The 12165-nt window shown below is 44.4% G+C and overlaps 1 protein-coding gene across 4 annotated transcripts in view; it reads left to right on the top strand.

Annotated features, from left to right (window-relative positions):
* Positions 1-12165, top strand: part of ARID1A (AT-rich interaction domain 1A) — a 154527-nt gene that overhangs the window by 117899 nt on the left and 24463 nt on the right. For 2 of the 4 annotated variants that reach the window (XM_077481037.1, XM_077481036.1), the window contains exons 8-15: positions 878-1163; positions 1723-1862; positions 1957-2099; positions 8655-8864; positions 8949-9153; positions 9237-9369; positions 9501-9652; positions 9727-9859. In XM_077481037.1, coding sequence (XP_077337163.1) covers positions 878-1163; positions 1723-1862; positions 1957-2099; positions 8655-8864; positions 8949-9153; positions 9237-9369; positions 9501-9652; positions 9727-9859 — 1402 coding nt within the window. The remainder of the gene's footprint in view (positions 1-877; positions 1164-1722; positions 1863-1956; positions 2100-8654; positions 8865-8948; positions 9154-9236; positions 9370-9500; positions 9653-9726; positions 9860-12165) is intronic. The other 2 variants (XM_077481039.1, XM_077481038.1) reach the window with 1 other exon arrangement.

Here is a 12165-nt window from a genome sequence, read left to right as displayed (position 1 = left end):
ATACAGCAGTATCCTGGCTGCTGTGTGCTGTGCTGGAGGCTCCTGCTGTGGCTTGTCATGCAAAGCGTAGGGGCTGCCAAGCGGTGTGAGGGAGAGCGCAAAGCGGACTGATATAGATCACTGGGTGGAGAGAAGGGCAGCAGATCATGCCCTGAGCCCACGGCTCTCTGTCAGCTGCAGAGATATCCAGGCGGGTGTTCACAGTGGAAGCAAGCATCTTGGATGCGTCCGGAGTAGAGGCGGCAGGCTGCACAGCCACCAAGAACCACTCTCTTCTGGCAGAGGGACTTGGGTAATAGCGGCCTTTTTTTTTCCCCCTCATGAAATGGGCTGAAGAAATGCGGGACTTATACAGCAGAGTAGGGCTGCCCGGGGAGCACAGAGAAGATACGTCCTCACACGTTCATGCCGAGACCACACCCCCTACACATACTTCCTAGGCAATTCCAACTTCTTTCTACAAGATTTCAGCAGCTCTGTATCAGAGCTTTGAAACCAAAGGAAAACAAAATCATGAGTACTGCTTCACATGTACACAATACACATTTGATGGCACTTCTGTATACCTGACATTCAGCCATGCACAGCTATTCATGTCTGTAGGAGGCTATATCCTGCACCTGGGGAAAAGCTGGAATTTACTTGAATGGTCTTGGACACCTGTGTGCAAGAGGCATACACAAGAGTCCCCTATATACGATTGTGGTAAAAAAAGATAAACTGATCAGGTGTTGTGTAATCATAGAAACTTTTTTATTTTTGTATTTTTTTTTTTTTTTTTGATTATTGCTTCTCCTTGTAGGTAGTGTTGTTTTTTTTTTTTTTTTTTTTTTTATCCTTTAACAATGTGCCTACTAAATTTCTCACTTCCAAATAGGAGGGTATCCCCGACAGCCAAACTACAATGCCATGCCTAATGCAGGATATTCTGGAGGTGGCATGGCCCCACTTGTTGCAGGTGGACAGATGCATGGGCAGGGAGGTATGCCACAGTATGGAGGACGTATGAGTCATTCTGCAATCGGCAACCGCCAATATGGGCCAAACATGGGAGCCATGCCACCTCAAGTTGGATCTGGAATGTGTCCTCCACCTGGCGGTATGAATCGCAAAGCACAAGATACTGCTGGTATGCATGGCACTGCAAATTCCATACAAAACAGGTAAGAAAACTTAGTGATACTAAAGTCTTGTGTGTGTTTTTTGTTTAAAAATAACAAACGTGTTATACTTGTTCTGTGCAATGGTTTTGCATAGAGCAGCTCAGATCCTCCTCTTCTCTGGTCCCTCGCTTGCGCTTCTGGCCCCTTCTTCCTGCCCCCACAGAAAGTAGCTTGCTGTGGGGACACCTGAGCCGCTGCTCTGTGTCCATTCATCACAGAGCTGCGGCTCGGCACTGCCCTGTCTATCCCCATTGGCTTACTGACTTTGACAGCAGTAGGAGCCAATGGTGCCAATCAGGAGAGAGTCCTGGACAGCCTAGCCTCTTGTGCAACATTGCTGGATCGAGATGGAGCTAAGGTTTTAGAAGGCTGCTGCACACTGAAGGTCTATCTCAATGCATTCTGCCCTTTTTTAGAACCACTTTTTAAGTGTCTTGACATTTGTGTATTCTGATTTATGCCTGATTTTTAGTTTAAAACAAACATTTAAATAAAATGGTTATTGGTTTAAAAAATGCTTGCACCTTTTTTAAATTGTAATGCTTACTATAATTTGTAGGTCTCCAGGATATCCCAGCATGAACCAGGGGGGGATGATGGGAGCAGGACCACCATATGGCCAGGGAATGAATAGCATGGCGGCAATGATGAATACACAGGGACCCCCATATATGGGAGGCAATATGGCCAACAACTCAGGTGAGTTATGGTTCCATTGCCTGAAATGTTAGCATCGTGCTGTGACTAGTGTGTATCTCTTGTAGCTAAAACTGACCCCTTTTGTTTCTGACAGCTAAGCTGAGGTTTGTTAATGTGCATCTTTCAGGCATGGCTGGCAGCCCAGAGCTTATGGGGCTTTCTGATGTTAAATTGACTCCGACTCCCAAAATGAACAATAAAGCAGACGGGACACCTAAAACAGAGACCAAATCAAAGGTACTTTGCAAGTTTAAGATATTCTGGTTAATCATTTTACAGGCTGTTCTGGTATTACTAATAATTATATTTGCAGCTCTATAACTTTGGAGTTGTTGTGTCCAGTTTAAAAAAAAAATTAGAGCAAACATAGCCATTGATGGCAGTTGAAAACTAACTTCCGGATCACCTCTGGCTGTCCAATTCATCACCACTAGCAGCTTGGGTTTGTGAGTACTTGAGACTTTATCTTGCCCCTGGGTCTAGTTGCATTGCTGATACACAGCTGCAGCATGTCTGTATATGGACAGAGGGGGCAGGCCCACAAGTAGGGGTGACCCCTGCCTATACCTACATTTTAATGGTTATGGAGGGAAGGGGGATGGTGCAGGGCCCTCTTATCTTCTAAGAAACAAACCTCTGTAATCTGGATTTCTTCAGCCCTGTTGGTATAGGGCAGGGATATGCAACTAGCTGACCTCCAGCTGTTAAAGAACTACAAGTCATAGCAAGACTGACAGCCACAAGCATGATGCCCAGAGGCATGATGAGACTTGTAGTTTTGCAACAGCTGGAGGTCCGCTAATTGCATATCCTTGGTGTAGGGTCTGCATTATCAGGTTCCCCTTCAGCTCTGTCAGGTGACGCAGAGACCTCTACTACAGTCACTGTAGATTTTTAACCCGATTCCTCGCTTATACTGACTGCAGAGGTTTTAGGCCTCATGCACACTTGATGTTTTTGCAGCTGCATTTTTTGACTTCTGACGGTTTTCTACAGCCAGAAAACTCCCCAGCATGTTATTCTGTGTCCATGCACACATAGGCTGTTATCTGTTTTTTGGTTGGAGTTTTCTCAGGCTGGAGAAAAACCCAAGAACTAGTGGGTTTTGAGAGGACCTGGAAAAATGATCTAAAGCCTGTAAACTTGGTAAAGTGTGGCTAACCACCGTTTTTGATCCCATAGCTTGTGTTTTCTTGCTAAAAAGCACAGCTTGGAAAAGTGTGGCAAAACTCTTGAAAAACGTGGAAAAACTGATTTTTAACACGCCAATGCTACTACCGTTTTTAAAATGTCCAGTGTGCATGAGGCCTTAAGTGTGCAGTGCATTGAAAAGGTATTTATACCCTTCTGAAATTTTCCAAATTCTCATGTTACAACCAAAAAAAGTAAAATGGTAAATGGTTTTCAGCATTTTTTTTTAATTTTTATTTTATTTTATTTTTTACAAATTATTAGCTGAAAAGTGAGTCATGCATTTGTGTTCAGCCCCCTTTACTCTGATACCGCTAACTAAAATCTAGTGCAGGGATATGCAATTAGCGGATCTCCAGCTGTTGCAAAACTACAAGTCCCATCATGCCTCTGGGTGTCATGCTTGTGGCTGTCAGTCTTGCTATGCCTCATGGGACTTGTAGTTCTGCAACAGCTGGAGGTCTGCTAATTGCATATCCCTGTTCTAGAGGAACCAATTGCCTTTAGAAGTTGCCCAACTAGTAAATGGAGCCCACCTGAGTGTAATTTTAATTGAATAAATACTGCTGTTCTGTGAAGCCTTCAGAGGTTTGTTAGAGAACCATAGTGAACACACAGCATCATGAAGAACAAGGAACACGCCAGACAGGTCAGGGATAAAGTTGTGGAGAAGTTTTAAAGCAGGGTTTGGTTATAAAAAAAATCCCAAGCTTTGAATATCTCACTGAGAACTGATCAATCCTCCAAAAATGGAAAGGGCGGCACAACTGCAAACCTACCAAGACAATGCCGCCCACCTAAACTTGCAGGTGGGGCAAGGAGAGCATTAATCAGAAAAGCAGATGAGGTCTATGGTAAGTCTGGAGGAGATGCACAGCTCAGGTGGGAGAATCTGTCCACAGGAGAAGTACTAGTCGTGCACTCTATAAATCTGCTCTTTATGAAAGGATGGCAAGAAGAAAGCCGTGGGGGGGGGAGGGGCATGAGAAGTCCCACCATTTGCAGTTTGTGAGAAGCCATGTGGGGGACACAGCAAACATGTGGAAGAAGGTGCTTTGGTCAGAGGAGACCAAAATTTAACTTTTTGGCCTAAAAGCAAAACGCTGTGTGTGACGGAAAGCTAACACTGTACATCACCATGAACACCCCACCGTGAAACGTGGTGGTGGTATTATTTTATGGGGATGCTTTTCTTCAGCAGGGACAGGGAAGCTGATCAGAGTTGATGGGAAGATGGATGGAGCCAAATACAGGGCAATCTTAGAAGAAAACCTGTTAGTCTGCAAAAAACTTGAAACTGGTGGAGGCTCACCTTCCAGCAGGACAACCACCCTAAACATATAGCCAGAGCTCCAATGGAATGGTTTATATCAAAGCATATTCATGTGTTTGAACAGCAATATTCAACTCTTACCACATATTCTCAATTGAATTTAGGTCTGGAGTTTGATTGGGCCATTCTGACGCTCTCTCCAGTCTGACAGCTTGTGCTATTTTGCAAAGATGAATGGGCAAAAGTCACTCTAGACATGCAAAGCTGGTAGAGACATACCCAAAAAAGACTTTCAGCTGTAATTGCAGCGAAAAGTGGTTCTACAAAGTATTGACTCGGGGGGCTGAATATAAATGCACGTCACACTTTTCAGATATTGATTATAAAAATTTTCGAAAACCATTTATTTTCCTTCCACTTCACAATTATGTACCACTTTGTGTTGATCTATCACATAAAATCCCAATAAAATAATTTATATTTTTGGTTGTAACATGACAATGTGGAAAATTTCACAGGGTATGAGTACTTTTTCAAGGCACTGTAAGCCAACATCACCCCTTCAGAGTCTAGCTATGAACGTCTTGACTCCCTTGGCCAGCCCACCAGTTGCTGTGACCATCTGAGTCTGAACTGTATCTCTAAAGACTGTTTTTGTAGCCCTGTAGTCTTTTGTCACCCCAGAATTATAGGGGTTGATTTTTACAGTGTATACTACCCTGTATTTGGAGCATCTGCTGCCCGTCTCCAACCTTTGGTCAGAGCTCCTACTGCTCTACAGAACTTTGTGTGAACACCAGCTATTTAAGGTCTTCCTTATGTGATCTGGAGGTTTCCAGGTCCAGGGTTGTTTTAGAACTATTCCACCCTGAAAGGGCATTTGTTAAAGCCTAACTCTAGGCCAAAAGAAAAGTCAAACCCTCTTACCCGAGGAAACCGTGTGGGATATTTAATTCACTATGTGCTAAGATTTGTTTGTAAAAAAACAAGGAAAGGGGGTCCCATGCAATGCATGGGTACAATTTTTATTTTTGCAGAGTGAGCACAGCATTAAGACACACAAAAGCTACACTGCATCAGCAAGGTCTCTCCGGGCAAGGATTTCAAAGCTGGGGTTTCAAGATGTGCTGTTCAAGCCTGTTTGAAAGCCATACTTCTCATGTGGAAAGAAGGCTAGATGACAACTATGCATGAATACATAGGAACTGGGGTGCAGAAAAATGGAGGCAGGTGCTCTGAACTGCTGAGTCAAAATTTGAAATATTTGGCTGTAGCAGGAAGCCACTTGTTTGCCGAAGAGCTAGAAAGCATTACAATGAGTGTCTGCAGGCAACAATGAAGCATGGTTGGAGGTTCCTTGCAGATTTGGGGCTGCATTTCTCAAAGTGCAGTTGGATTTTCGGTCAAGATCAATTGTGTCCTCAATGCTGAGAAATACAGGCAGATACTTATCCATCATGCTATATCATCGGGAAGGCATGTGATTGTTCCCAAATTTATTCTACAGCATTACAACAGCCCAAAACATACAGCCAATGTCATAAAGAACAAGGGGTCCTTGAAGTAATGGTTTGGCCCCCCACATAGCCCTGGTCTCAGCATCGAGTATGTCTGGGATTACTGTATTTATTGGCGTATAACACTCACCTTTTCACCATTAAAATTGGGTGCAAATAGCGAGTGTTATACGCCAATACTTCAATTTTAGCTGCCTTGGAGGGGACAGGAAGGGGGGCGGGACGAGCGCCATCAGATTACATACAGTGTGAATCTCCTGTTTACTTGGCGGCCTCTGTAATAGGAAGCTGCTGCATTGAAGGCAATGGTGAGGCTGCTGATGGGCATTGATCAGGCTGCAGATGGGCACTGACCCTTATTTCGCTTCAAAGTTCCTTATTTAAAATTTAAGTTTTTTTTCCCCTGAAACTTCCCTCTTAAAACGAATGTGTGCTTATATACCTGTACGTGTTATACGCCGATGAATACGGTACATGAAGAGGCAGAAAGATTTGAAGCAGCCTACATCCACAGATCTGTGGTTAGTTCTCCAGGATGTTTAGAGCAACCACCTTGCTGAGTTCCTTCAAAAACTGCAAGTGTACCTAGAACAATTAATGCTGGTTTGAAACCAAAGGGGTGGTCACACCAAATTGATTTGCTTTGGATTTCTCTTGTGTTTTAATGATTAATCATTAAAAACATTTAAAGTTGCATAGTTAGTAAGGTTGAATAAAGACACCAGTCCATCCAGTTCAACCTGAGTGAGTGTCTACAATTGTCCCTATCCCTGTTTATTGCACACTCACATCGGTCCCTACCCTCAAGGAGCCCACAATACAAGGTCCCCACTCATTTACTAGGGTCAATTTTAGACAGAAGCCAATTAACCTACCTGCATGTCTTTGTCTTTGGAGTGGCCATGCCAGTGTCCCTTATTCCCCCCCCCACCAGTCACTGCATTGTCTGTAATTACAGCACACTAATGTCCTTGATCATTGTTGCACCATTCAGTGTCACTGTAAGGACTCGCATGTGTAGTGCTCTTTGAAGAGTGATCTGTGTTCAACTTGCTCTTCAGCGCTTATTTCGGATGTTGAGGTGTTTATCGCCTCCTCGCCATCTGCTTAAACCCCTTGGAACCCCACACAAGCACCTTCAGATCAATGCAGCAAGCAAGTGTTCCTGTACACAGCCACACCAGTGCAGTATTGCCACTGCATGCAGCCTGAACTAACCCATCAAAATTCTTGCATGTAGTATCGCCACACTCAGGAGGAGGAGTAGTAGAATGTGTGTTTTGGGTTGTGATGGAAGTTTGGAAATGTGTAATTTTATGTCCGTGGAACGCCTGAGCTAAATTGGAGTGTGATTCTAATTATGCTGGTTGTGATTTAAAAATATATTTGTCAGTTTTATGTAAACAAAAAAAATGTATTTCCTGCATTTTCAAAAAACATGTGGCAAAAGACTCGGACATTGGAGTGTTTGCTTTCCAAAATGTTGTCGGGGGGGGGGGGTTCTCCATTCCTTGAACTTCAGGGACTCAAATATTTAAGCTCTTTGAGACCCCAAACGTGTTCCTTGGACTATGCATCTAGGCTGTGGAAGTCCCACAAAATGGCTTAATGGCTTACTAAATACTTGTCTACTTTCCAAAAAAGGTCACCTGTGGGGTATTTGTAATGTCCTGGCATTTTAGAGCCTCCAATAAAAAGGCAGTACTTGATCTATATATATTCATTCATAATTTGTAGATCTTATAACTTTCACACAGAAATTTTAGCTGAATAAGCTTTGAGTTAAATTCATGAGGATTTGCAAAATCTTATAACAAAAACTAAAATTCTAATTTTTCAGGCTTTTTTTTTTTTTTTTATAGCAAAAAAAACCCAGTGGTGATTAAATATTGCCAAAAAAGTTTTGCCTCAAATGATATAAAATTAAGTACAGTGTTGCATGACTATTGCGGGATACACAAGAAGTTGTTTGTGTTTTATTTTTTTAATTTAATTTAATTTTTTGTTTATTTTATTTTTTCTTCTACCTGGTGGGCTGAACAAAAAACAGATCCTGTATTAACACAAGCAATGTTAGTGCAACTCTCTCCCACACTATTGTGTTCTGAAAAGGTGATAGTCTAGTCTTTAAAGTGGAGGGCCACCCTGAAAAAAAATACATTAAAAATGAGAAACAAATCAGAAAAAAAGAGAATTTTTTTTTTTTTACTTACCAGAAATGCCTGTAGCTAGGCACATCATCCTAATCTGCCTCTTCCTCCTCCGCGGAGATCTTCTTTCTTCTCTCCTCCGTGCGGCGTCTTCTGGGTAATGGGTCGCGCTGTGTTCTGGGAACCAGAACACAGCGCACCCCATTCACAAAGTGCTGCAGGACTCGCGCATGCGCAGTAGGAAACGGGCAGTGAAGCCGCAAGGCTCCACTGCCTGTTTCCCTTAGATAGAATGGCGGCGTTGAGGGACGGGTCGGCCTCGGGCGGCCGACATCGCGGGCCCCCTGGAAGGTAAGTGTGCTTATTAATTCAGCAGCTACAGTGTTTGCAGCTGCTGACTTTAAATTTTTTATTTTATTTTTTAAACCGGCCCTCCTCTTTAAGTTAGGTGGTGTCCTGCTTGAACACATAAATATCCTCTTATCAATTCTATGGCAGCTGTATACATATATAAACACCACTTTCTACATATTAAATATTTTGTAAGATATAACTATGATGTTTTGAGATGTGGTAATGATCTTTACAAAATTTTGGGTTACAGATTTCTAACCTAACCATTTGTGCATTTTTTTTTTTTTTTTTACTTTTCTGTTAACAGAAATCCAGTTCCTCTACTACTACAAATGAAAAGATAACAAAACTGTATGAATTGGGTGGTGAACCAGAGAGAAAGATGTGGGTGGATCGTTATCTTTCATTCACAGAGGAGAAGGCAATGGGCATGACGAACCTACCAGCTGTGGGCAGGAAACCCCTCGATTTGTACCGTCTCTACATGTCTGTCAAAGACATCGGGGGACTTACCCAGGTTAGGCATATTTTTCTTTTAATGCCGTGTTCGTCTTGGAATTTTCATTGTGATGCATCTCTAACTGCTATTTTTTCCTCTCAGGTTAATAAGAACAAGAAGTGGAGAGAGCTTGCAACAAACTTAAATGTGGGTACATCAAGTAGTGCAGCTAGCTCCCTAAAAAAGCAATATATACAATGTCTGTATGCCTTTGAGTGCAAAATTGAAAGGGGAGAGGACCCACCACCTGATATATTTTCTTCAGCAGACGCAAAGAAACAGGCGAAAATCCAACCACCGTCTCCTGGTAAGGGCATTTTTAATTGCTTGTGCGTTTGTTTTTTGTACAAAAAATACTGCCTCCTAACATTACATCTTCATTGCATTTAGCTGGCTCAGGCTCCATGCAGGGACCACAGACTCCTCAGTCCACTAGCAGCTCTATGGCAGAAGGAGGAGATCTGAAGCCTCCCACACCAGCATCCACGCCACATAGTCAGATGCCTCCCATGCCAGGCATGAGGTGAGCTTCGTAACAATGGTTGTAAATATAGGTCGTAATTGCGCCAGAAACTGTACCTATTCCCTCCTACTTCAAATGATTTTGCCTTTTAGAATTTTCTTAGTCTTACAATATTTATTCTACCCTCAAAGGAATAGCACGGGTCTCCAGGATGCATATGATGGATCAGATCCTTCTTACCAGAAACGAAACTCAATGACTCCTAATCCTGGATATCAGGCAGACATGATGGGCAGGATGCCCTATGAGACCAATAAAGATCCCTATGGGGGAATGAGAAAAGGTAGGTGAGAAATTATTTTATTTAAACTCATGCACTAGAAGTAGTTTTGCATTACAAATAATCTCTTCTCTCAGGAACAGATCCTTTCATGTCATCTGGGCAGGGACCCAGCGGAGCAATGGGAGATCCATATAGTCGTGCACCTGGTCCTGCTATGTCAAACATGGCACAGCGTCAGCATTATCCTTATAGTTTTGACCGAGTGAGGTGCGTATATTTTGACTGATAAAATGTATTTCTCTCTTGTGCATTGAAGGTCACAGGATTCTTAAACAACTGGGTTATACTGTGACTTTCAGGAGGATGTGGACACCTTTTTTTTTTTTTTTTTTTTTTTTTTTTTTTTTACCACTTCAGCCCCGGAAGGATTTGCCGCAGCCATGCGATGTTATACCCAAACAAAATTGATGTCCTTTTTTTTTTTTCTTTTGCTGGTATTTGATCACCTCTGTGGTTTTTATATTGGTGCTAAAAACAAGAGTGACAATTTTGAAAAAAAACAAACAATTTCTATTATATTCACCAACCGACACAGAGCCTTTCTTAGCCATTGGGTTGTTACGCCCACCTTTAGGAGACCTCTAGGCATTACATTAACATTGCGTTGCATTAATTACATTGCATTAATTACGTTATGTAACACACAGAACTTTCCAGTTCCGCCCAGGGGGCGGTCCCTTAGGTAACAACCCTCCAGCCTGCCATGCAATCATCAGTTTTATTTTGCCTAGTGAAGGAGAAGGACCTAGGGACCCTGACGGGCCCATCGGTCCGTGTTTTTTCTGCAAGACACATGTTTTTTTGCGCAAGATGATAGATCTGCTATCAACAGCCGGCTGGGGGACAGGCTGGATACCCTTATCCTTGTCTCAGTCCAGCCATCGAGCGTGTGCAGGCCAGAGCTCCGTGCTGGGTCGGCCACAACGAAACCTCAGCTCCAGAGGTGGTCAGTGAGCTTTTATGCTCCGGGGCACACACCTGGCCAGGCTACTGATGTCTGAGTCAGTGTGCTGTGCCAGCAGCTGCCCTGTACTGATCAGTGAGTAGGTCTGTAACGGAATGTCTCCCAGCTCTTCAGGACTGGAAAGTACAGCCCTCCCTGCCCTGGGAGGTCAATTTGGTCCCTCACCTCCCTCTCTTCTCTCCCTGTCCCTTTCTCCCTCCCCCTCCCTGTGTGGGGGGGGGGGGGGTTGCGCTGGCTGGCTGTGTCCTGGTTTTTTCATGTCCCTGGAAGGTGCCTGTGAGACACTGCTTGTGTCCCGTGCAGCGCTGTGCTCACCGCCATTGTTCCTCTGAGTCCCTCATGGCTTGCATACAGCAGCCACCTTGGGTGTGGGCAAGGGCAACATGCTCTCTTGGGCTTTGGTGTCCATTTTCCCTGTGATTTGTCCTTATACTGGACGGTGCCAGCCACTTTCTGGAAGCCTGAACACGTTTTTTCAGTGTTCTCTAGCGGTAGCATGTGTTCCTGTGCTTTTCTTTGAGCCTGAGCACATTACAGAGCTGATTCCTCTGCACCTGGGAGCCAACAGACTACAGGCACTACCTGCTGGATAGCGCAGAACCCTTCAAGGTGGTGAGTCCTGCGGGAAAGAGCCCCTCAGCCTGCAGCAGTCCCCTTTGGGTGGCAGACAGGGTAGGGTCAGCATGGCTTCAGAAGCTGGTGTTTCTACCCCCGAAATCGCGGTAATTGCAACTGGGTCGCCTGCAGACTGTGCAGTGCCCTTGGACACCTTGTCGGCGGTCCTCAATTCGTTCATTGCCAGGACAGAGGCAGTGCATGGGCGCAAAGGTGCTAAAAAGCGGCCCCTGCCCCACCCATCCTCTGGGGAGAGCTCTGAAGCAGCCTGGGCCCCGCTGAGGCTGGTAACCCCTGCTATGTCGTGTCAGATGACGCTGACCAGGACCGTTCAGACAGTGAAGATGAGTCCCTGTCCGGGTCCGTGTGAGACAAATCGCTTGTTGGAGCCCTTATCACAGCTGTGCGTGATACCCTGAAGTTTCAGTAGCCTGCAGATTCCTCTGCTGAGATAGCGGACCCTTTTGGGTCCCATAAGCCAGCCGGTTCACCTAAGGTGTTCCTGTATCTGACTTATTTTGACCAGTTCAATTACAAGGAATGGGGTCGCCACAACTGACCTTTTTGGTCCCCAAATAAATGGCGGTGCGTTACCCTTTTGAGGAGAGCCTTCTTAAGAAGTGTACCCCCCAGTATCCAGGTTAAATAAAGTAACCACAATCCCGGTAGAGGGGACTCCTACATTCAAGGATCCCAAGGACAGGAAGGCCGAGGCAGTGGCTCGTTCCTTGTTTACGGTTGTGGGGTCAGCCGTGCGACCATTACTGGCATCCGTACTTGTGTCGCAGACACTGAGTGGGCAAAACTGTTGCACCGTGAATTGGGAGAACAGGCTTCTCCTGTCTGTGTGGAATTAGCAGACCAATTAGTGCAAGGCCTGAAGTACATTTGTGACGTGGCCCTAGATACTCTCCCTCTGTTATCCAGGGCTTTA

This window comes from Lithobates pipiens, unplaced genomic scaffold (genome assembly GCF_037356315.1).
Source record: "Lithobates pipiens isolate NorthernLeopardFrog02 unplaced genomic scaffold, aLitPip1_a1.2 Scaffold_16, whole genome shotgun sequence".
Lineage (NCBI taxonomy): Eukaryota > Metazoa > Chordata > Amphibia > Anura > Ranidae > Lithobates > Lithobates pipiens.
The sequence above is the reverse complement of the archived record's forward strand: the minus strand, read 5'-3'. Positions and strand labels throughout refer to the sequence as shown.